Source organism: Protopterus annectens, chromosome 11.part0, assembly GCF_019279795.1.
Source record: "Protopterus annectens isolate FY-2018-M chromosome 11.part0, PAN1.0, whole genome shotgun sequence".
In the NCBI taxonomy this organism is placed as follows: domain Eukaryota; kingdom Metazoa; phylum Chordata; order Ceratodontiformes; family Protopteridae; genus Protopterus; species Protopterus annectens.
Window position 1 is genome coordinate 444,406,220 of NC_056745.1, and position 20,935 is coordinate 444,427,154.

The 20,935-nt window shown below is 38.2% G+C and overlaps 1 protein-coding gene across 4 annotated transcripts in view; it reads right to left on the minus strand.

Moving 5' to 3' along the window:
* FRMD4A (FERM domain containing 4A) overlaps positions 1-20,935 on the minus strand; it is a 1,911,200-nt gene that overhangs the window by 1,378,243 nt on the left and 512,022 nt on the right. For all 4 annotated transcript variants that reach the window (XM_044087941.1, XM_044087942.1, XM_044087944.1 and 1 more), the window contains exon 3: positions 16,133-16,227. In XM_044087941.1, the coding sequence (XP_043943876.1) occupies positions 16,133-16,227 (95 nt within the window). The remainder of the gene's footprint in view (positions 1-16,132; positions 16,228-20,935) is intronic.

Below are 20,935 nucleotides of genomic sequence, written 5' to 3' on the forward strand. Positions count from 1 at the left end.
TAAAGTTACCATCCAGTGATCTTTGCCCAGCAGGGGTAAAAGCTGTTGTAACGTCAACATCTTGAACTTGGGAATGTCCAGATAAGTGTTGAGGAGAGATAAATCCAAAATCGGTCTCCACGTGTTCCCCTTCTTTGGTACTAGGAACATGCGAGAATAAAATCCTAGGCCCCTTTCTGATACAGGGACTGGCTGAATGGCCCCCATATGGAGTAACTGGGAAACTTGCTTGTGAATGATGTCCAACACCCAACTGTCTTGAGTAATTAAATCCCAATTTTCTTTGAAAAGAGACAGTCGTCCTCCCAAAGGAGCTGCCAGACGAGAAACTACTGGTAGCTGAAAAGGCAGGTCATTGGGTCTGTTTACGAAAGGACTGACCCCTGCCCTCACCAGAAGTCTGAGCAGGTGAACTCCCTGTTCTAGGCCTAAAAGAACCTTGAGCCCTGCCCCTACCACGTCTAGACCTACCCCTAGACTGGGAATCATAAGCAGGATATGTCCACCCCTTAGCAGGCCAATTTCTACTAAACTTCGGTGGCTGTACCTGCAAAAAATCTTTAACAGTTTGCATAGACTTAGCTTTGTCCTCCATTTTCTTTAAAACTGCTTCCACAGGTGAACCAAACAACACATCAGACTGTAAAGGAGCATCCAAAATCCTTGTCTTAACATGCTCAGCCAAATTTTGATCCCTCAACCAGGCATGCCTGCGAAGAACAGAACTAGTGGCAGCCACCCTCGAGGAGGCCTGCACAGCATCAAAACCACATTGCAAAGAATGCTTGCCCACTTGTTCAGACACATAAACTAAATCCAGGAAGACTTTACAATCAATACCTTCCGCCAAAGCATCCACCTTAGATTTCAATTGTGAAAGGAGATAAGTTTGATATTTCAGCATGTGAAACTGACAATTCAACGCTCTCATGGCCAGAGTGGAAGAAGTATACACTTTCTTACCCCACCTATCCAACGCCCTTGCCTCTTTGTCAGGAACAGAATATTTAACCACAGAGGCCTTAACACCTTTAGGCCCCTGAGAAACAGTTCCTGGGTCCGCCCTAGGACTCTTAACCAAATACTTATGAGCTTCGGGCACCCTATAGTACCTATCAGGTTTTAACAGGAGCAGGAGGCAAAGAATCAGGGTTCAGGGAAGCCTCTGCAAAAACATCTTCCACCACATTCAACACAGGAGGTATAGCTAAGGGCCTATGCTGGGGTAAAAACAAGAATTCCCTAAGCCTCTTCCTGGAATCAGAGTAATCCTGGCCTTCCCATTTAAAGTGCTCCCTCATGGAATGCAGAGTCTCTGAAAATGAAAAATCCTCAGGAGGAGAAGCCGAAGGAGTGGCATCATCCACATCAGAATCAGAATAATGAGGATACTCCTGCAAATCTTCCGCAGAAGACTCAGAAGCCCCTGAACCCTGTTCAAAACTGTCAAACTCTGGTTCCACCCTAGGCCTCTTATCAGGAGGGCCATAGAACCTCTAATCATAGTAATCAAATCTTCTGTCATTTTAAGCATATGTTTCTTAGGTACAGAACCCGAAATGCTAGGAGAAGCCCCTACTGAAGCTGAACGTGGCCTACCTTTAAAAGAAGTTTTGGCAACAGAAGGAGAGGCTCTAACTACTTTGGGAAGAGAGGGAAGAATAGTTACCTGAGAAGCCCCCTCAGCCTGGCCTGCCTCCTGAGAGGGTACATCCTGTAACAGTAAAGTTTCTGCCTGAGACTCCATAGAAACTCCTGGCAAAACCTCTGGCTCCACTGAGCCTCCTAAAGAACCGACGTCTGGGACTGCCGGTTCATCAACCCTAAACCGCTGTTTTGTCCTTGCGCTTCTTGGGCGAAAGCGGGCGGAGCATCCGGCGGCATTTTATAATTGCAACGCTTCCCAAACACTAATCTGGCACAGTCTAACCTCCTCTTAATAGTGCGTTTGTTAAACCTAGCACAAGAGCGGCAACCAACAACGTAGTGCTCAGGCCCTAAACAAGGTATACACAATGTATGGTAACCCCTATGAGGTATTTGTTTCCCATAAGAAATACAGTTATTCACTTTTCTGACATCCGGTAAAATACTGAGGCAAGAAAAACCAAAATGTTCCCCAACGTACTTAGCCAACTCTGATTCGGTCTGAAACTCCGGTTCGGAAATATTTCAGAACGCCAACCTGCACTCGCAAAACTGCTTCTGCATCGGCCACGCGGCAAAAAAGACTGAGGATATGACGCCGGTCATGCGCATTAGTACCCTGACGTACTGACGTCAGTCTAATGCGCCATGGCCGACGTCAGCCTTATACTCTGGTATTCGGGCCGACTGGATGCGGACTATACCCAATAGTAAGGACTGCAGCAATGGAAGACGAAGAACATCAAATGTTACTTCTGAATAAAGTCCTTTAAGAAACCAATCCTTCCCAGAAAGATAAATTACAGTAAGAAATCACAGAACCACTCATACAGAACCCTTATATGACTCGCATTAAACTACCAAACACACAAATGTAATAATAAAAAAAAAGTACCAAATAGCACACATCCCAGTTAAAATGCATTAGTCAACCTATTAAACAGAATTGTGACACACACATGCACTTTACAGCAATAAAAGCACTATAACCTTAAATTTAAGTATAGTACCGGGATCCTGGATCATGAACAATAAAACACATACTAAAAATAATAAATAAAGATGAAAGAGAAAGCATAAACACCATACACAAAAAATGAAGCACTGCTAAAAGGGACAGGAAGTGAATAAGGTATACATTCAAAAGACTAGCAGGCACTATAGCAACAAAACACAGTAATGCCAACCTTAGATATACATATACGGCACATAAAGTAAAACACAGCATAATTACAAAAGCATATAAAACATCCCAAACCAAAAAGTACCCAGTTTAACAACGGTAAGAAGCCATGCATCAGCTAAACCAATTTAAGAAAAATAATGTAGGTTATTACCTACATGTCTTTCAGTTCTTGAAGTTGACATCAAACTGATATTTCTTGTGAACATTTTTACACCTGGGAAATTGTACATATGGACTGTACAGTACTATGCTACTGACACTCAAGCTACCTCATGTAGTGCCAGATCCCTATTTGCAGCCAGGCTAAATAGAAATTGCCTGCACCTATGAGACACAGTAAATTTTCATCTGAGAAAAAAGTCGAACATAATAAAGCATCTCTTTTGCCTTATTTGTTCAGCATAAACCATTTATCTTACTGAAACCTAAAAGGAAATAAAACATAAAAGATAAGTACAATACAAATACTACAAATAAGACGAAAACAAAATACTAAAAATCAAACCTTTGCATTTTCCAAAAATAATCAAAAAGAAACATTGTGGCAATTTAGCTGTTAACATGTAGTCCATGTTTGATACCCTCAGCCTTCATTTGTTTACTGTGCGACTAAGCAAGTCACTTAACCACAATGCTTCTAGGTCACCACTGAAAAGATGTTTGTGCCTACTGGGTTTACCTAGTCAACAAAAAACTCACTGGCTTTGCCCCTGTACTAACCCTGACTAGCTTGCCTAATGCCACTAGTATGTTCACATTCTCCTGCTTACAAATTAGTACAAAAACTTACTTTTCTGCTATCTTTCTTAATTTTGAACTCCCTCATTCTGTAATTAATTTCCTGTTGTTGCTTCTGTAATATATGTCACTGCTAATTTGTTTTACTTCAGTAATATATGTCAGCGCTATTTTATATATTTTTTTTCCTGAGTGAATTTTTGTAACGTTGCTATTAATATTTATGTATTTTTTCTCTTGGAGCTTTTCTCCCCGGGCCTCTGCTGAAAATGGACATATATCCAGTTGGACCAGCCTGGTCAACAAATGTAAAATAAAACAAATAAATTGTGCCTACTGGGTTTACCTAGTCAACAAATTAATAAAAACAGAAAATCATATATACTAATGCAGGAATTATTTTTCACATTATTACTGTTTTTGTTTAAAAATAAAACATACAGGCTTATGTCTTTCATTATTAATTACAAATATATTTTACAATCAACTTAACAGTTATACTTAAACAAATGGTGTAACCTTTAGAAAAACAAAATATACAAGACAAATACACACACACAGAAATCAACACATATCAACAGAACTGATTTATAAAGAAAGAATGGACCGTCTGGGAAAAGACATCTTGTGGCTTTCGGCCTCGTGAAGTCTTTAGGCAGTTCATAATCTCACTGTAATGCCAACTCTATTACGCATTACTGCTTATATATAGTACATGACAACTGTCAAAAATAATGTAACCAGGTAAAATATGTGTAATTCAAGCTTATTTAGCTAATTAATTTATTTACTGACGGTTTGATTACCGGGAAAGTTTGACTGGGTAGGTGCCCACTTTCAGTGGAGGCCTGGAGAGAAAAACTAAGAACAATAATTTTACAATCTTCGAAAATACAAAAACATCTACAGTTCAAGTATACAAAATTAGATATAATATGAAAGCATTAGTTAAGAATAGATACAACTTGTATGGTAATGATTAGAGAACTTTTAGCCAGTTTACAGAGAAATTAAAGTGAGTTAGTACAATACAAATGGGAACTTCAACATGAACTGAGAGTAAAAACAGGGTTACGTCATATTTAGAAAAAGTCAGAGAAATTAGTTGAAATAAAGAAGCGAGTGAAAAAGGGGGGAGTAAGGAGGTGTAATATATGAATAGGTACTTGTTCATATTTAGGGATGTAATTATCTTGGGGCTGAGCAAGAACAGAGCCAGATTTTGGCCGGTAAGTCTTTCAGTATAGTTCTAAAAGGACTGGAGGGAGGGAACTAACCTGACAGACACAGGTAATTAGCTCCAGGCCTTAGCAATAAGGGGCAAGTACAGACCATGCCCAGCAGATTTGACAGGTTTATGGATAGAGAGGAGTTTTGGTCATTGGACTGTAATGACCAATTGGGAACATTGTTGTGCAAAATGGTATTTAGTACTAGACAAGCAGATGGATGCCAGGTAATTTTATAGGTGGTAAGAAGCTGTGTACGTCAGCTGATAGGGTAGCCCTAATCAATTTAGGTTTTTTAGTACTATACAGTGGTGGGTTCTGAAAGGGGTACTTGCTGCAAATGCAGCCACTTTATTACAGTACCTGTTCAAGTTTTTGTGATGCTGGAGGTCAGTAAGGATGGAAACACCATAAAGTAGTGAGGGAAGTAGGCAAGTAATGGCAACTGTAGTTTTTGTTGTGTTGGTGAGAAGGTTTTTGGCTGTGTAAAGCATCCCTAGTTTTTGGTGAGGTTTTATGTAGTTTTGAATACGCAGGTCAAATTTAAGATGATCATCCACTATTATCCTTAATAATTTACTATGAGAAGTGACTTCAATAGTTGTAATAAGTGAGAGAGGATTTAATTTTTTTTTTCACGAGAGACACATTTTTGGTGAACAAAGTAGGGTTTTTTTTGGGGGGGGGGCATGACTTGCAAGTTACAAAGCCATGTTACAGTGGCTATAAAGCTGGCAGAGCAATTGTTCGGAGATGTGTTAGGTTGTCAGATGTGCATTTGAGTGTGGAGTCATCTGCATACTGTACTGGTACTAGCGAGAATGTTAAAGGGACCAAGGACAGAGCCTTGTGGTACACAGATGGCGACTGGGAGGTATGGAGAAAGGGTGGAATGCTACTAGTGATGCCTACTGGACAGGTAGCAGCTTCTGAACCACAGAAGGGTGGGATGAGACAGATCTAGTGAAGACATCTGAAGTAAACATTTAGTGTGACAAATTGTGCTGAAGGCTTTAGACAAGGAGACCAATTTGCCATTACCTTTAGCTTTATTGACAGTATCTACAAAGATTAGAAGTGCAGTGTTAGTACTACGGTATGGACAGAAAGTGTTGTGTGATGGATAAGAGTACTTGTAGGAGACATTTCATCAACTGTTTTGGAATACTTTTTTCAAGTATTTTGGGGAAGGGGTAAGACTGCCATAAGTCTAAAGTTAATAATGTTAGTTGAATTTCCTCCTTTGTGTAGAGGGTAACATGGGACTCTTCCCAGACAGAGTGAATGTGGGATTCCTGGACTGACCTATTTTTAAGGACTGAGACAGGATAGGCAATGCTTTTGGCTGCAATTTTAAAAGTACTCACTTGGAAGGTCATTAACTGAAGTACAGCATGACTTCAGTTTGAGTAGTTTTAGATAGGATGTGGGCACAGGATTGAAGATGAAAATGGATGCGGTGGGTATGTGGCTGTTGGGCAGGGTTGGGATTATTTGTTGAGGAATCCTTGGTTAGGGACAGTATATCTATGAAATAAGAGTTGAATTCTATTACAGTTTTAAGTGGTGAGTTACTGGTAGAGACGATAGGTTTGAATTTTTGGCCAGGATGCAAGATTTCTTTCTCCAACGAAAACTGGTGACATTTGGGGGTTGAATTCTTCACTTTTTGGTTAATGTAAGATTTCCGTAATGGCCGATGATTTTTTATGGTTGTTTAAATAATTGTTCTGAAATTGGTTACAGTACATTTTTTTGTCTTACTTTGTTTATTAGAACGGTTGCAGAGCACTCTGAAGTTTTCAAGATAGTGTGGTGTTTTAAATTTTTGCCATTTTTCCATGCCTTTTTCTCTATCCTGAATTGGCATTCTACTTTTTTTTTTTTTTTTTTTTGAATAGCCAAATTGCGTTTTTTTGTTTTAGTCCCTTCCTTCTAGGAGATGCATGACTATTTAGGACAGTTGAACTGAATTCATTAACAGCATCATCTAAAGAGCAGAGCATCCATTCATTTGTTACTGCACTGTTTAACTTGACTTGTATTTTTATTGTGTTTTTGTGCTCTCCCTAGTCTTTTTAAAGACACTGGGAAAACACTTGAACTATGGAAGGTTAAGGGTTGGGGCCATGTACTAAATCCTCTCTTTGACTACTTCTAAGGAAACTTTTCATGAACACATGCGAGTAGAGAGCCCATTCATTTTCTAGCTACACTGTTTAACTGGACTTGTACTTTTTATTATTGTGTGTGCTCGCCCTCGTCTTTTTAAAGATACTGGGAACACACTTTTTGATTGTTTTACTTTGTGTGGTCTTCTGGAGGATTAAGGGTTGGGGTGTGTATAAATCCTCCCTTTGACTGTTGATAAGGTAACTCTTTACAAGTTGACGCAAACAGAGCAGACTGCAACATTGCAAAGATGGAAAGAGACATTTTGTATGTTATTGAGTAACTTGGTTTTCTTACGGATGAATGTTTCAGTTTTAATATAAAAAGAACACATTTTTAGTATAATTGTAAGTATTACTCATTTATTATTAGTTGATTTCCCTCTCCTGTTCATTTATAGTTAGAGTTAATTTTCTAAACTCTTTTATTAGTTACTGTTAGTTCGTATATCAATTATTATGGACACTCTAAACAAATATGTACTGGATGACCTTATCAAATCAAAGTTTTTAACTAAATGTGTTTGTTGGGAAGTTTATTTTAAAATCCCAGTTGGTGAATTTGTTCTTACTGTCCTCGATTAAATGAGCCACTACCTCTGCTTACTTGTAAAAATACTGGTTATCCTGTGGCATGCTTCTGTCATCTGGGAAAAGCATTTACGTCTGTTTCTGTTTATTTGCATGACTGGTCCAATGATTTAAGTAAATTAGTCTGAAACAACTTGGTTCATGGCAGAGAACCTTACCAGTGAATCTGATAGGGAAGACTCTGACAATATTATTAGAAAAAGGCATTTTCTAGACAGAGGCATAAAAACAAGAAATGAAAAAAAATACAATAAATATTAATTTTGGGTATGATGTTACTTCTCTGACCACTGTGGGAGATAATATTCTTGTAAGCCCTAAGAATGCTATTTCATCTGATATTAATCAGGGTTTGGTTAATCTTTATCCTGAAGTGATTTTTGTAAATCAGAACAGTCTGACGCAATAAGATGCTCAAATTTCTGACAAGTCCTTGATTGAAATGTCTGATTTTGCTTGTGATCAAAGATTACAAATGGATACTTTTTTTGTTAGGAAGAAAGTTAACAGTAAGGAGTATGACAAGTTTGTAGATTGTCCAATAGATTGTCTAATTACTGTAACACGTCTCTGAATCGAGACTCATTAAGGAGAGTGTCATTTCAGACTCTCTGATACCTTCTGACATAATGATTGATGTGCAACAGTCTGCAGTGGGTCTTACTAACAGCATTATTTCTACTCAATCCAGTGAAGCAGATCAGGTTACTTAGATAAAGACTCACGTAGAAATTACCAAACTAAAGGAAAACGTTTATCTGGTGATAATCAGAAGGTTGAAACAGCAGATGCTGGTTAATCAAACTTTGATCACAATGACCACACACTAGTGTTAAGTGACTCTACAAATAATTAAACATCTGACCAAAACAGAAAAAAATTGAAAATTTCAGCATTAGCAAGATTGAAATTAATTGGTAATCATCATCTTTTACCCAAAGTATGCTCCGATGATCTAAACTATAGGGCTACAGATGTTCAAACAGGTACAAACAATCTGAAGATTACTCCTCTCAATCACATGAAAAATGCATTTCGTCCAATTCTGGAACATATAGAGACCCATAGTGTTACTTGTATACTCAGGAAAATTATTAAATCTCCCTCTTGGTCTGATTACTCATTCACAAAGGCTCATACTTATAACACTTGGTTGCGCCAGTTGACCTTAGTTTATAACCTCAAGATGCTAACTTACTGGGAAACTGTGTCCAGGAATGCAGATAACTTTCAATAGATTCACTGCACTTAAATGATTATGGGGCCTCATATGTAGCCAATAAAATTTCTGAAGGCCTTATAAATTTTTTGAGAAATGGGTTTGAGAGCAACGGATATTCTCCATCAGGAATCTTGTCTAATAACATAATAAGCTGTTTTTTAGTGCAATGCCCAAAGTTTAGGCAACAAAGATGAATTAGTTGGTCTCAACTCTTACCATGTTGTTCCTATCACTGAATCCTGGAATTCTTTTAATTTCCAGATTAATGATTTTACTAAATATGAATGTCTTAGGCCTATTTGTCACAGGGAGGTGTACCATTATGGGTTCATAACTCCATTCCATTGAGTTTATTAAGTCTGAAGGTTGAGTTTGAAACAATTGCTGTTCAATTACCTGTTGAACTTAGAATAAACCAGTTGTAGTAGTTTTGAGTTATAGAGCTTTGAACATGGTTAGTGCAATTCACTGAAATTTCTTAAATTTGGATACCTGCTGTCACTATCTTCTAACTTTGTTTATGAAAGAGAACTTCTAGAAATTCTCGATTTTTATGGGTTGATTCAACTTTTTACCTCTACCACTAGAAGTTTATGAAAGAGAATTTCTAGAAATTCTTGATTTTTATTGGTTGATTCAACTGGTTACCTCTGTCACTACAAGTTTAAGCATATTAGATATTGTTGCAGCCAATCTTCCTGACATTACTCATTAAGGAGAAGTTGTTTCTCCTTTTAATGGACCTGATTCATAATGCTATTAATTTTACATTATTATCTACTGTTCAAGGTGAATCAAATAAGGTGAAAAAAATTATTTACATATACAGATTCTAATATTTTGTACAATCAAATTACCCTGATAAACTGGGCTACCCTTTCCTCAGTTCTTAGTTTACAGTATGGTTATTCCAGACTTGAAAATATATTAGGTCCTTGCTTTCAGTAAGCAACCAACACTGTTAAACTTTCTTTTAAGAAGACATCCTGGTGGTCAAAATTAATTAACAGATTGCATAGACGTAAAAGATGAGCCTATAGAGTAGTAATGAATTTTCCTACTACTGAAACAGATGGAAATTTAACAAATTATGTAAACTATTTAAGTACCAAATTAAGTCTAAGGAAAATTATGAATGTAAATGAATTACTAATACGTCTAATAAAAAAGCTTTTTATAAATATATAAATTTGATGAATAAAAAACCTTAATTCATCCCATTAAATTAGAGGATGGAATAACTTATAAGAATATTATTGTTAGGGAATGTAGTCAATATTTTTTTTAAAGTTTAAACTCGTACGGTGATTCAGATAAATGCTAACACATTGTTGGTTATTGGATATGTACCAAATTCCTGAAAACTTACATGCGTTATCCCTGTTTCTAGAAATGGAGATAAAGAAATGATAAAAAAAATTACAAGCTGATTAACGTCTCTTCTAAGGAAAACATTTGAAAGATATCAGAGTTAATAAACAAGACAAGTACCAATATGGATAACTGGGATTTGGATCAACATGGGTTTATTAATGCTAGATCCACTAACAGTAACTTAACAAGTTTCTATGATCAGGTTACTTTGGCCTTGGATACAGGTCTAACACAGAGTTATTTTTCTGGATTTGGCTTAGGCTTTTAACACCCTACCAGATCAGGTTATTAGAGATTGTCTTTTACAATCTGAAATCAAATGCTACATAGTTAAACAGATAAGGGCTTGGCTAAACAACAGGAAACAAAGTGTTAGGAGAAATAATATTTATTCTGATAACTCATTTGTTAAACCAGGTACTCCTCAGGGTCCTTTATTGGGTCCTTTTCTATTTAATATGGTATTTTCTACTATAAGTAAGAATGATAAATTTTGGATATTTAAATATGCAGATGATTGTAAGATATAGTTTTCAACTCAAAATAGACTGGACTTTATCTTAATTACTTCTCTATCTTGAACAATTGAGTAATTGATGTGGAACTTGCATTTAGTACGAATAAATGTAAATTATACAATGACTGGCTGGTAACATCGTAAAACGAGCATGCTGAATGGCCAGCCCAACCAGCGTGCCCATTGAGAATATACAACGGAAAAAGGTCCGATAGGCCGGACTTTTTTCCGTTGATATATTCTTTAATTTTAAGGGTTATAAAAAAAAAAAGCATAGTAACAGAGATCTTCTTTGCTCCGTTGCTTACTTTCCCGAGCACTGATGTACTGGGTATGCGTGTGAAAGCAATGGAAAAGCGGAGCTGTCCAGCGGAAGGACAGCACGGCGCTGTTATACAAGGATATTATTTAAGAAAAAAAAGAGTATTTTTTTTCTTAAATAATGTCATTATATAATAGCAATAACCCACTTCTGGGTGTGGGTAATGCTGGATTTACCCACAGTTGTCTTTGATTGATCACTCGGGCTTCGTCCTCGTGACCAAACCACACCAACCGTGGGTAAATCCAGCATTACCCACATCCAGGCGCGAGTTATTGCTTAAATAATGTATTTCTCCAATAAGATTCAATGGTAGTATATTTGTCATCTACAGAACTTCAGGCAGTGAAATCCTATCAAGATTTGGGTATTCTTATTTCTTCTAATCTGTCTTAATTATGTGGCGTTTCTGTTAAAAAATCTTACTATAAGAAATGAATATTACTTATGTGAACTATTTAAAACTTAAATATAAATTCATTTAATTTTAAATAAATTCCAATTATTAAACATTACATTCTGTACAAATACACAGGCGAATTTAAATTGCTTGGAGAGTGCAAAGGAAATTTACAAAAATAACAGATTATTTCAAACACTTAGATTATTGTTCTAGATGCAAACATTTGAAATTGTTTTCTATTAATTATAGATATTTACATGCAAATGTATGCTTGCTTGTAAAACTTTCCATGACATTAGTTTGCAAATTATGTTTGATACTGAAGTTAACAATTCAAGAACTCAAACACAGCAATTTGAAATTCCTCACTAAAATGCATAACTATAGTGTTACACATTTGTTTATTACTGTGAAGATGACCCATCTTTGGGACAATCTGCCTGTACATACAAGATCTGCAAAGGGACTGGATTAAATGAATTTGGGTGCTTGGTTTGGTGACAAGGTGCATAGATGTCCATTACATAAATATATGCTCTAATGTGGCTCTAGGCCCTAAGCAGCGTATAGGTAAGTATGTATGTATGTATGCAAGGACAGAATTTTTAGGATGTTCCAGTTAAAGATGACAGAACAGTAATGAATATTTCTGGGTTAAACTTGAGCAGGTTGCATGTTGTTTTATAAACATGCTGTTTAAATGGGTGTACGAGATGTTTGCTTGCACAGATTGGAAGGTGGTTGCTGAGAGTCTGACACTGTACCTGTGGTGGTGAATTTGCTTGGGTCTGATACTAGGATCCAGTCTAATAAGGAAGTTGTCTTCCTATAATGTTTGGAGCTATTAATTAGTTGTGTGAAGCCATACAAGTTCGTCCTAGATGTAGGGGAGATAGAGATTATGTCCAACCAATTGATATTGACATCACCTAGTAGTATTTTTTTCTTGTGGAAATGTTATGGATATCTTCCAGTGTAGCTGTATTGTCACCAGGAGAGATGTAAAGGTCAGCAATAAATAGTTGTTTAAATTTGTTTATTTTCAGGAAAGTAATAAGAAGGTCTGATGAAATTAATTTTGGTACTGATTTGTTGTTAGGGGAATGTCGTAGTTGTTGGGGAAACATTAAAGCGATGCCACCACCTTTCTGCTTTATACGGTCATTACGTATGAAATTATAGCAGGGGGGAGTATAACTTTGGAGTCGTTTATGATGCTTTACATCAAGTTTCAGTAACAGCTAGGCTAGAATTTCAGATTTGTGTTGGGTAATCCAGGCCAGTAGTTCAGTTGTTTTATTTCTTATACTTTAACGGGGTTGGGGTTTCATTGTGAGGTTAAAGTAGTGTGCAGAACAGAACTGTCTTGGTATTATAGTTGTGACAGATGGGGCCAGGATAAAGGTGAATGTTTTCTCCTAGGAGAATTTTAGTACATTGAGGTACTACTGGTTCTCGTTTTCTGGAGAGTGGTAGAAAGTGACCTAAGTGGAAAAACAATGCAAAGCAACTAACAAGGAAGCACAAAGTCGAGTATGCATTCTTTCACTTACTGAATGCAGAAATGAAGAAGCTACGGAGAATAATTGGCAAATAGAATGTAATCTATTGATCAAGAAAGGGAACAGTGGTCAACTTAGTAAGTAGTCTTTACACTGCAAGGACTACTCCTGGGGGGGATATAACAGCCACTTTCCAGCATAAGACATACATGCATTTGACTAATTAAACTTAATACACAGCAAGGCTCTTCATGTTAAACAAAGTTCTTAGTTAAAAGCTTTTGGGAGTTTGGCCTTGTTGCAGAGCTCTTGCTGTATCAGGATTGCTAGTAGTGACAATAGGCTGTGAAATGAAAGAAAATAGGAAAATTCTACTAAACGGTAATATTCTACAAAAGCAATAAAGTAATATTTTTCCTAGAGACAGAGGAAGGACCACTGTTAAGTCACAGCAAGGGAATATGGGGCAGAAAAATAGTAATAAAGTTTATGAATGCAAAGTTAATATAGGTTTAGCAGGAGCTACAGTGATAATGAATCACAGAAATACACTGCACAGAGCTGTATAAAGCAAATTATCATAACACACCACTACAATGATAAGCAAAAATAAAGCCATCACTTAATAAACAATTTGTGACTTGTGCTCAGGATTAACTGTAACCTGTGGAACTAACTTGCTTACTTATGTAATCTCTGTAAATAGTCTGTTTGTAATATGTAATGCTGGTATTATATAATGCTGTATCTGCTTACCCTTGGAGCTCTTCTCCCCGAGCCTCCGCTGAAAATGGACATGCTTACAGTTAGACTATCCCAGTCAACAAATGTAAAATAAAAATAAATAAAATAAATAAACATTCACTGGATCAACCAAGTGCATCAAAGCAATGTTAGATATTGTAGCATAGCTAGGGCAGGACATGAGGGGCAATTGCCCTGGGCGCAAACTGTTGGGGGTGCACAATCAGCTGACCTTGATCTCTACTGCAATACTGGCTTTTAAAAGCTGGTATTGCATTTGTAGTCAAATCTGACAGCTGTTTTGGTCTCAACTGTAGCAAGCAGTTTGCTACAGTTTAAAAGTTAAAAAAAAAAAAAAACACCTTATTTTTCTACTAAAACCTGAGCTCTAGAGCACTCCATGCAGGCAGGGTATAAACTGCAGTAACCATTTAATGCATTTAAACAAGCAGTTTGCTACAGTTTAGAAGAAGAAGAAATTATTTATTCATTTTTTAATAAAATGGAAGAGGGTTGTGGGCAGGGCACAGAAACAGGACCTCAATGGCTAAGCAAGAGGGAGTGGGACCATGCTGTGCATCTGGCCACCTGGTTGGTGTGCCAGAATAAAGAACATCCTTTTTTGTTTTTTGCTCTTCAATGGAAGAGTGGGATAGATCTGTAATAAACCAATCTCTACAAAGCAATTGGCTTAATACAATAAACAGCTTTTTTTTGGCGAGGGGATGGGGTGATGGTTTACCATACCAACACAGGGCACTGGTTTGGTTGAGACAGCTACGCTTCTCGTTATGTATACCAAAACACCAATAAGTGACATTACATACACACAAAAAACATATCTGATGTGAATGAAATCAATACAAACACAACACAGTACCAACGTGTTTTCATTGTTCTTTACAGTCTTAGAACAAATATAAATGTAATAAAACATGGCATGTACCTGCACTATGAAGGAAGATGCTGACTGACTGAAGTGAAACCAAAGTGAGGGAGATTTAGAAATACACTCCCCAACAGTGACCCTCCCACCCTCAGGTCAACTGTGACAGAGAGCAATCAGTTTATAGCAAGTACGGAAATTAACAAGGAGGCACAAAATATAACAGGTTTTCTTTCATTTACTGAATGTAGAAATAAAGAAGCTAGGGAGATTAAGTAACTATATACAGTGTAATCTATTTGTCAAGATAACGGAAAGTAGCCAACTTAGTAAGAGGTCCTCAAAGTGCAAGGCCTAGTCCTTTGGGTGGAATATCACAGCCATTTCCCAGCAAAGGGTAGCCACGTAGTTGACTAGTTAAAGTTAATATACAGCACGGCTCTTCATGTTAAACTTGCTTACACAGCACAATGACAAGGTTCTCAGTGAAAACTTTAGGTAATTGAGCTTTGCTGTTGAGCTCCTACAGTACTGGGGTCAGGACTGGATGTAGTGACCACAGACTCTGCACTGTGAAGAAAGATGGTGACTGACTGCCAGTGGAGACCAAATGATATGGACTTAATATGGATTATGTTGAGTAACTATTTATAAGCACATCTTTGAACATTTTTTATTTTATTTTGTCATGTTTCTGGCGACATACATTCTTACAAAGACTAATGTAAAGTACAGGGAAATGTGAACCTTATAAATCTATGTGGCAAGTTAACAGCATTTTAAATCTTTAGCTCTTCCCAATGACGTCTTAAGTTGAAACAGTGTGTGCATTTTAACAAGAGGAAATTCATGAGAAATGTTGCATGGTCCACCCTCTGCAATAAACACGACTCCATGCACATTTTATACACTGATGTTCAACATAATATATGCATTTGCAATATGCAGAAAAATGTTTAAATTGATATTTTAGACATTTTGTTCACCTAACCATACAGCCATCTTCACACATATGAGAATACAATTTTGCACTGCAGTGTTAAGATCATAACTCCAAAAAAGTATATAACTGCAGGAATGAAATGCAATCCTTAATACTTCCAACTGGCAATACTGGAGCAGAGTGCGTGGTGTGAAAGAAGCAACTTCCAAATCATCACACTCTAATTGTACATAATGTCAAACGGCACATTTCACTCTCCAGGTGTCAGAGAACAGAATGGATAGTACCACATTTTACATAAAATGATGGATAATAAATAAGTGCCTTTTTAACTAGGTCTGTCCAAATTTGTTTCCGGAGATTTGCTTCCATTTATCCCAGCAGTAACAAAACGATTCTGTTACCTCCTACTTTAGATTTAATTCCTTTTGGTATAACCCGAGACACATGAGTTAGTGGCGCTTTTATAGATAAATTGTTAACAGATTTTCTACATCGTACAAGTAATTACAGAAGATAAATACAAAACCAGCAATAAATGTGGCAGCCTGAATGCAGTTTTTCACTGCAACTGCTAACTTTGTAAACATTAATAAAACATTTAATGCACGTGTAACATTCATACAAAGTGTACTTCATTCCATTAACAATACTTACGTTTCATCTATGAATGCTATTCCAAAATATTCTTTCTCTTTCAAGTTGAAGTGAGATGCAACCAGGTCTAGCAGCTCTTTAGCCAAAAGTTTAGGCTACAAATCAGAAAAAAGTATATTAAGCATTACATTTTTCAAACAAGTAAGATTTGTGCAAATAATACGTGACCAGATATGTTGACAATGTTTTGAATCATGTAAACTGACAATACCAAAATAGGACAAACCTGGCATGTAATCCTTAGCATGCTCAAATATTAACAGTGTACATTAATTACAATTACCATTCATTAATCATACAATTGTTACTTTAATAAGACTTCTTTAAGTATGTGCAGTGCATAACCACAGCATTTAGTAATGTTTATAGGTCACGTTCATTAGCATAAACACTAGGCCAGTTAAACTGCTAATATAAAGAAAACAGTGACAGCTGTCCTGCAGAGTGCAGACCCATCAGGATGTCCTGCAGAGTGCAGACCCATTAGGATGTCCATTAATAAAACATATCAAACGGAGAATTTTGTGTGTGTTTTTCCCACTCATTTTAGATGTATATAAGTGACAAAAAAAAAGTAAATCGAATTAACACCTAGTACAGGCAGTGGAAACAACTATCAGTTTCATACCCAATGAAAGCATTACACTAGGAGCCATAGAACATCCATCTAAAAGACAAGACGCCAACTGTAAATGAACTGCCATTTACTGTCCAAAGATCTGGGATACAAATGAACACAACTTTTTACATGAACACCTATAAGCAACACAAGTGAACCTGGAAAGCCTGGATACTGACATTACAAGAAAGCTCTGCTATCGTTTTAGTTACTTCTGGGAAAGGTACTACCATGTTCTCGTCGAGTGAGTGTAGGGCAACGACAGGGGCTTAATTGGCAATAGAAAAGGTTATGGTCATCAGTCCATGACTAGTGGACCACCAAACAATCCTGTACATTACCCCTGTGCCTAGTGAGTTACTTTAAAACATTATCATCATCAGATAATTTCAGCGCATAGGCTTATGAACATTTCCACACATCTTTCAGACAGCACCAATCTCTTCTCCTTACTGCTGGCAATATATGCCATACTGTCAATCTAACATCTTTAGATTGAATTTCAGGGCTTTGTACTTGGACTCCTGAACTCACTCCAATTACCACAAACATAAGCATGTATCACCTCATTCATTTACAGCACAAAGAACATAACATACAAAAGCCCTGTATTATTTGCATTGCTGCACACCAGCAGGGAACCTCTTAAGCAATTAAAAAACAGTCGTCTTGATGACAATGGTTAGTAAAAGGAGATGCCTATATAAAACTGATAATATAAAAAGTCCTATCATGGTTTACGACAAAACCATTACAAGGAATCTGCCAATCTCTCAGCAGTATTCTAGTCTCCGGAGTGACTTGTTCTCCTCCTTGATGTAGTTGGAATTCTTAAAAACAACGAGCTGTTGGCTGGGATTGAAAGAGGGAGTACACAACTTGTCACTTAAAACCCTTGTCCCTCCCAGCTTATAGTGGCCAGTCTGGATGTGTTAGGTCCAACTACTGGATATTGGTGTGCTCTGAGAGAAATCTTGATATAGCAATTCTGGTGTTTGTACAGCGATAGATAAATGAAACACAGCATTCAATCCTGGCACCCTAGTATCAGCCCAGGGTCCTGATCTTAACCACTGAGGCTACCACAGAAGTCTAAATGTCCACATATCATTGTTCAGTATATTTCTGTAGAACAGTACTAGAAAATGAAGCAATTCATTACAAGACTGAACTATTCACTGCAAAACTGCGGGTTTTGATATTACTATTTAATACTTTACATTTCAAAAACATATACAACAAAACTGGTGAGACTTAGTTGTATGGAAAGGACTATAGCACCATCTCAAGAACAATGCAAGATGACAGCAGTTATTTTTTAAGGGATTTCTTATGTGATATACTGTATATAATCTCATATGCATATACCACATACTAAACTGCACATACGAGTTTGCCTAAAAAGAGACTGTAATCTCCCTCAAACAACACACAATCTGATTAAATCATGAAATGCATTTTGAAATGAGGAAGGCTACGAGGTCTAAGGGGTAATTTACAAATGTTAGAGTGAATATATGCTTTTATATAAACAGCGAATAATTTTCTACTATTCAGCTAATGCATAATTCCAAATCTAAAACTAAATTCCAAATCTATAACTAATAACCAAAGAAAAACATTTTCCAACACAACCTCCAAGAACAGCCGGGTTCCTATCAGTTCGTTGAAACTTCAACAGTTCGAACACCATATGTCTGAACTGTTAAGTTCGAAAACAGTAAGTTATGTACTCACCATAACTTTAGATTATGTAGTCCATCTCGCCTCACATTCTTCACCTGTGGGTTCGGAGCCGAATATCGGCTCCGACCCGGCCTATTTACTAGCTCGAAAGTCTTTGATTGGCTGGGCTAAGATGGTATCCCACAATATACTGCTCAACATCCCCAGATCTAGTTTGCTGCCAACAGAAGTATAGTATCCATCACCCAAACACACACACACCCTTAACAACGAGGTCCAACAAATTATCCAAAGGGACTCTGCAATACGAGAAGGACATGGTGTTCCTCCAAATCCTCCAGGCCTGGGGGAAGGTGGGAGGGTAATGAAGAATGTGAGGTGAGATGGACTACATACATCTAACGTTATGGTGAGTACATAACTTACTGATGTTATGTAGTCCTATCTCACCTACATTCTTCACCTGTGGGACAGCGTCCCTAGCACCTACATCCTGGGTGGCTCAATGGAAAATACTCCTGAGCACTGTTAAGCCAAAAGATGATCTGCCTCTGGACACCACATCCAATTTGTAATGGGAGACAAACGTGTGAGGAGAAGCCCACGTTGTAGATGCACATATATCATCCATCGATAACCTAGCCTGAAAGGCTGTGGAAGTGGAAACAGCCCTTGTAGAATGTGCTCTGACTGGAAAGGGTAGACTCTTTTCCCCCTGCCTGATATATAAAGGAGACGCAACCAGCTATCCACCTAGAGATGGTGACCTTGGAAACCGCAGATCCCAAGCGATTCTCTGAAAATGAAATGGAGAGCTGGTCTGACTTCCGCCAATCTTTTGTCCTAAGTAGATAAAAGCGCAGTTGTCAATGAACATCCAACAGATGAAACTGGTACTCTGCCTTGTTGGAAAAATTGGGGAAGAAGACCGGCAGTTCAATGGACTGATTAATATTAGATAAGGAAGCCACCTTGGGAAGAAAGGACGGATTTGGTCTCAGAGAGACTCTATATATTTATGGAATATCAAATATGGGGGCTTGACTGATAGAAATCGGATTTCTGAGACTCGTCTAGCTGAAGTGATAGCTATCAAAAAGGCAGATTTCCATGTAAGAAATTTTAAGTTGCAGGAGGCCGTAGGTTCGAAGGGTGGGAGAGTGAGAGCCTGCAGAATGAAATTGAGGTCCCAGGGCATAACAGGTTGAGATACAGGGGGACGAAAAAGAAGAGTGCCTTTCAGAAATGCTCTACACAGTCTGTGTGCCATTAAGTTAGGTTCATAAGCTACATGAAAATTTGAAATAGCCGCCAGCTGAACTTTGATGGTGGCTGAGGCAGACCCTTGGTAGAACAAAGCAGACAGAAATTCCAAAACAGAATCGATGGGGGCTGTGTAGGGGTCAATACCTTTGGACTGGGCCCATATCGAGAACCTTTTACAATTACTAGAGTAGATCTTCCTAGTGGACGGTTTATGAGAGGACGAAAGAATATGGACCACGTCTGGAGAAAAATCATGACATCTGACTATGGATGGAAGTGGAGTAGCCAGGCAGTCAGCCGGAGGGTCCCCAGGGAGGGGTGGAACTGTCCCGACATATGTGTGTCAGCAAGTCCGGACGAGTGTCCAGAATCCAAGGAGTATCCACAATGTAAGGTTGAAGGAAGGGGAACCATACTTGACGAGGCCAGTGTGGTGCGATCAGAATCAACCTGCTTCCCAAGGATAGCGCTTTCTGAATCACCCTTAAGATAAGGGGAAACGGAGGGAAAGCATAAAGTAGGCCCGAGGGCCAATTGTGCGCAAGAGCGTCCCTTGGAGATTCATCCAGTGGGGGGGGATCAGCGAGAAGTAGCTGCTGCATTTCGCATGGAGGGGACTGGCAAACAGATCGCAGCAAGGCTGACCCCATCTGCTGAATATGCTTTCTGCCACCCGGCGGTTCAGGGACCACTCGTAGGGCATGAGGATCGCTCTGCTTAGCCTGTCTGCAATCACATTGGTTTTCCCAGAGATGTGCGTTGCCACCAAGGACCGTTGGGAAGCTATCGCGCAATTCCACACTCTCATGGCCTTCCTGCACAGAGGTTAAGATCGGGTTCCTCCTTGCTTGTTGAGATACCACACTACTGACATGTTGTCTGAGTGCATTGCAATAGTCCCTAGAGGGAGGACATCATGAAGTGCCTGCAACGCAAAAAGCACTGCCCTCATCTCCAGGACATTTATGTGCAAGTCTATCTCATGCTCCTGCCACATGCCTTGGACCATCCTGCCGAGATAATGCCCCCCCCCCACCCTATCTGGGAGGTGTCCGTGGTCACTGTGGCTACCGGGTTGGGTGGTACAAACGGTTTTCCTACAGTTAAGTTGTTGGTGCATAACCACCAACTGAGGTCCTGCTTGCATTTGCTTGTGATTAAGATTGGATAGGATAGCGGTAGTCTTTGAAAGGACCATTGGGCGAATAGGAGCCATTGCAGGATTCTCTTAC